This window comes from Eurytemora carolleeae, unplaced genomic scaffold (genome assembly GCF_000591075.1).
Source record: "Eurytemora carolleeae unplaced genomic scaffold, Eaff_2.0 scaffold103, whole genome shotgun sequence".
NCBI lineage: Eukaryota > Metazoa > Arthropoda > Copepoda > Calanoida > Temoridae > Eurytemora > Eurytemora carolleeae.
Window position 1 is genome coordinate 91,863 of NW_019396276.1, and position 4,688 is coordinate 96,550.

The window sequence follows — 4,688 nt, forward strand, 5'->3', positions numbered from 1 at the left end:
AAAATTACATGTGTATCAAAGACGATATAAAAATTACATGTGTATCAAAGACTATATAAAAATTACATGTGTATCAAAGACGATATAAAAACTACATGTGAATCAAAGACGATATGAAAATTACATGTGTATCAAAGACGATATAAAAACTACATGTGTATCAAAGACGATATGAAAATTACATGTGTATCAAAGACGATATAAAAACTACATGTGTATCAAAGACGATATAAAAATTACATATGTATAAAAGACGATAAAAAAATTACATGTGTATCAAAGACGATATAAAAACTACATGTGTATCAAAGACGATATTAAAATTACATGTGTATCAAAGACGATATGAAAATTACATTTGTATCAAAGACGATATAAAAACTACACGTGTATCAAGGACGATATGAAAATTACATGTGTATCAAAGACGATATAAAACTACATGTGTATCAAAGACGATATGAAAGTTACATGTGTATCCAAGACGATATAAAAATTACACGTGCATCAAGGACGATATTAAAATTTGTTAATTTTTTTCTCATATTTTCAGGGACACTATGAATCATGAATTAAATTTGAAACAACTGCTTACCAAACTTAAATCTTCACTTAGATATTACAGAGTTTATTGTTGATGTCCTTTAATGAAAAATAGATTTTTACCTCCATAGCTAAGCATCCCATCGCGTAGTAGAGCGCTATATGATTCCTGTGACCGGAAACTCCGTACCGGTCAAACGTGATGACCGTATCTATACTCAGGGCAGCCACATGGCGCAGCACTATCTCACTTACTAGCTCCTCCCGCCATCTTAATCCAGGCGTTCAAATCTTTGAAAAATAATGCAGAGAGAAATTACCCCCTCCCAAAAAACACGTTTTTTTAGACGGGACGTACTTGACGTGTTTTTAAAAATTTCAAAATCATTTTGAACACCATGCCTAAGATTTGGATCGTCTCTGAGTGTTGAATGTTTTATTAGAAGAATATTCTGTTCTGGTATTCCTATCTCAGCACAACATTCATACAGTTCATCCTTTCTAAACAACATTCATACAGTTCATCTTTACTCAACAGCATGAATACAGTTCATCTTTACTCAACAGAATTCATACAGTTCATCCTTACTTAACAACATTTATACAGTTCATCCTTACTAAACAGAATTCATACAGTTCATCCTTACTAAACAGCATTCATTTAGATCATCCTTACTAAACAACATTTATAGAGTTCATCCTTACTAAACAGCATTCATTTAGTTCATCCCTACTTAACAACATTCAGACAGCACATCCTTACTTAACAACAAAACAGTTCATCCGTACTTTTTTATTTGTTCATGAAAGAATATAAAATTAATGATTTGAGAACATGAGGTACGGGTCTATAAATCCTTGACATTATCATTTTTCTTCTTTTTTATAATTTATCAAAAATAATTGGGTTTGCTATTGAATGATACTTGATTAATCGATTGATTGATAACTTAATTAATTCCTTTTTTCAATTTATTAATACTTAAAGAGGCCGTAGAATGTAGATGTAATTTAAAGTGAACCTTCATCTGTAAACTGACATGTCCAATTCTCAACGATACCCTTAAAAAATTTGCATGATACAAATAAAAAAGATATCCATGATTTCTCCTGAAAATTGGTTATTTTCAATTGTTGTTTCTCTAGAAGTGATTTGAAGATTTCTTGCTACAGAAACAATTGAGGAAATTTTAAGCTAGAAGTACATTAACTATCTTCCACATTATTGATTAGATAAAGGGCACCGTTTTCAATCGGAGATTGTTCTCTTATAATGGAGGATCACTTGAAATTCAAACGACAGTCCCAGGGGCGGATACAGCTATTTGAAAAGGGGGGGGGGATCAAACTCACAATAAAACTGTGACGGGGGGGGGGGGCACCGAGCGGAGCCCCCCACAATTTATTTTAAAGAATTAGCATTGAGAGTAAATATTTTAAGTGCTCAAACTATCAAATTACTCTTAAAATATGTAAAATTTATTGCCACCTTGTAACTGTACTTACAAATTTTTCGTTCAAGCATCCAGGCAAGAAAAATATTAGCCAGCAAGTAAATAAGGTGGAGGATATATCATTTTAGATATAAAAACTTTGACATCAAATACTATTATTTAGGGGTGTGCAATTTTGTGAATTTTTTCTGAAATCGTTTTACAGAGGCAAAAATGTATTCTTCTTGAATTTTTATGACATAATTTTAAAACTCAATTGCTACAAAAAATGGGTATCAATAAATTTTGCGAGTTCAAAAATGTTAAAAATTGGGCAATCTATGGTCAAAATAAGTTATTTCTCTATCTGAATATATTTTAGTACTCAAAAATGTGTTTTTTTTTTGTTGCTATAAATCGGTTAATTTTCAATATTTTTATATTTTGTAATTTGATTTTAAGTCGGTTTCAAAAATACCCGTGTATTTAAATTTAAATTTTCATTTGTATTAGTTTTTTTTTTTAATTTTTTATCATTGCAAATCATTTCATCAGGGATACGTTTCTAACTTTTGTAACCATTTCATTTTAAAAACATGCCAAAAAGAATTCCAAATGGAATACAATTTTGTTTCTGTAAAATTTCGGAAAAATGTCAAAAAATTTCTTTTTGATGCCGCTGTAATGTTACTCAAAACTATAGTGTTTCAATGCTGAAATCATGATAAACCTAACTTTTAAAATAGGAAAGAATCATATTCAATTACTAAAAACGTTGGTTAAAACTTAAATCTACAGTTAGCTTTTATGTTAGTCTCTAGAAAAGGGGGGGGGGAGATCAAAAGATACCCCCCCTTTTTCAAAAAGGGGGGGGGTCCCGCTGTATCCGCGCCTGGACAGTCCCTTACATTTAATATTTACCGATTTGTTCCCTCTCCCTTGTAGTCTCCACTGGACATACATAACAGATAAATATCACAGCTCTACAAATATAAGAAATATAACAGATAAATATCACAGCTTTACAAATAGAAGAAATATAACAGATATATATCACAGCTCTACAAATAGAAGAAATATAAGAGATAAATATCACAGCTCTACAAATAGAAGAAATATTGATAAATATATCACAGCTCTACAAATAGAAGAAATATAGATAAATATATCACAGCTCTACAAATAAAAGAAAAAGTATATTTTTCAGGATCTTTCAAAAAAGATAATCTTTATTATGAAGAAAATATTGATTTGTGGCTAGAGGGGGGAGGGGGGCATGATGGATTTGTCTCAATGGACAAAAGTTTAAACTGGTTTAAACTTAGAATTTAAAAGTCATACCTTTAAAAGTCCGAGAATCGTCGGACCAAAAAACATCACTTCATCGTCGGGATGCGCGATGACCAACATGACACGCTTGGCGCCCATCAACTGCTTCCCTTGCTTCCATGCTTGGACGGTAGAGAGGAGGAAGTAAATGATAATGCAGAAGATTAGAATGAGAACCAGAAGGATTGTAAGATCCTCCATTGTACTGTTCGTTCATCTGGTTCACAACCTATTAGTCATATTACATTTTCTTCCTAAAGAAATTAAAAACAGTTATCGTGGACGTGAAATTTAAGTGGTTCTGTCATGTATATACCAACATAGCTCCGTTATATTATACCAATTTTCTAACTATTTACTCATACACTTAAGCACCGCGGCTGGATTACGATAGGGGCCGGAGAGTTTCGGCCACATGTCCAACTTTGACTGCAAGATCAAGTAATATTTCAGATCATCATATCAAAATCGACAAGAGTGGGGGGGGGGGGGGGGGGGGGGGGGCCAAAACACCCCCCCCCCCCCCCAGCGTATCCTGGTTTTCAAGTACCCCAGCGGAGATAAGGTTAAGAAGACAACAGAAATCCCAAGATATGTTTTTTTCGATGATAAATATTTTAAGTTGATAACTTGTTGACAAACAAGTTCCCCGAAGTTGAAAGATAATAAAAAGATTTGTATTTTACGAAGATATAAAAATTACATATGTATCAAAGACGATATAAAAACTACATGTGTATCAAAGACGATATAAAAATTACATGTGTATCAAAGACGATATAAAAATTACATGTGTATCAAAGACGATATAACCCCAAATATAAAATAGATAAGGTTTTACATGAGTTTTCGTCGGACGACAGGCGACAGCTCAAAAGTATTTCCTAAAGTGAAATAGCGCAAATGCTCCGGAAAATTATTAAGGTTTACAACTCCGCGTAGTGTTTAGAATGTCATGAAGTTACTTTTGCTGCGTAGAACAGGCAACAACAGTCATTATTTAAGATTTAAAACCTTTTATAATAAACTTTGATAATTCAGAAATCACATTTTAAAAAAGTTGAATTTTCCAAATATGAAAAATACAACAAAATCGTTGTTATTTAAAAAAAAGGAAAATGTAAAATGAAGACGATCCTGCAATCGATCAATAAACTATTTATTCATGATTCGTGATTCCTACTCGGCATTCGTGCACAACGCTGCCGTGCGGGAAAACGTTTGATAAACAGCATTATTCAATTGTTTTATCAAATTTTGTTGTATTTAAGGAATGAAATCGGGATTTAAGTGATGAATTAATCGTTAAATAATATTTTTGACGGTTATTTTCTAAAAATGTAGTTTGTTTGACTTTAATTGAATAAATTTGGCCGGTCAAAG

General features: G+C 32.2%; 1 protein-coding gene across 2 annotated transcripts in view; it reads right to left on the reverse strand.

The window, feature by feature from the left end:
- Positions 1 to 3,582, reverse strand: part of LOC111699949 (N-acetylglucosaminyl-phosphatidylinositol de-N-acetylase) — a 6,944-nt gene extending 3,362 nt beyond the window's left edge. The window contains exons 1-4 of one of the 2 annotated variants that reach the window (XM_023470748.1): positions 3,318 to 3,581; positions 2,898 to 2,959; positions 946 to 1,044; positions 667 to 814 (exon numbers count right to left, since the gene is read on the reverse strand). In XM_023470748.1, the coding sequence (XP_023326516.1) occupies positions 667 to 814; positions 946 to 1,044; positions 2,898 to 2,959; positions 3,318 to 3,506 (498 nt within the window). In that variant the 5' untranslated portion in view covers positions 3,507 to 3,581. Of the gene's footprint in view, positions 1 to 666; positions 815 to 945; positions 1,045 to 2,897; positions 2,960 to 3,317 lie in introns of both variants that reach the window. The other variant, XM_023470749.1, reaches the window with a different exon arrangement.
- Between the last annotated feature and the right edge of the window lie 1,106 nt (positions 3,583 to 4,688).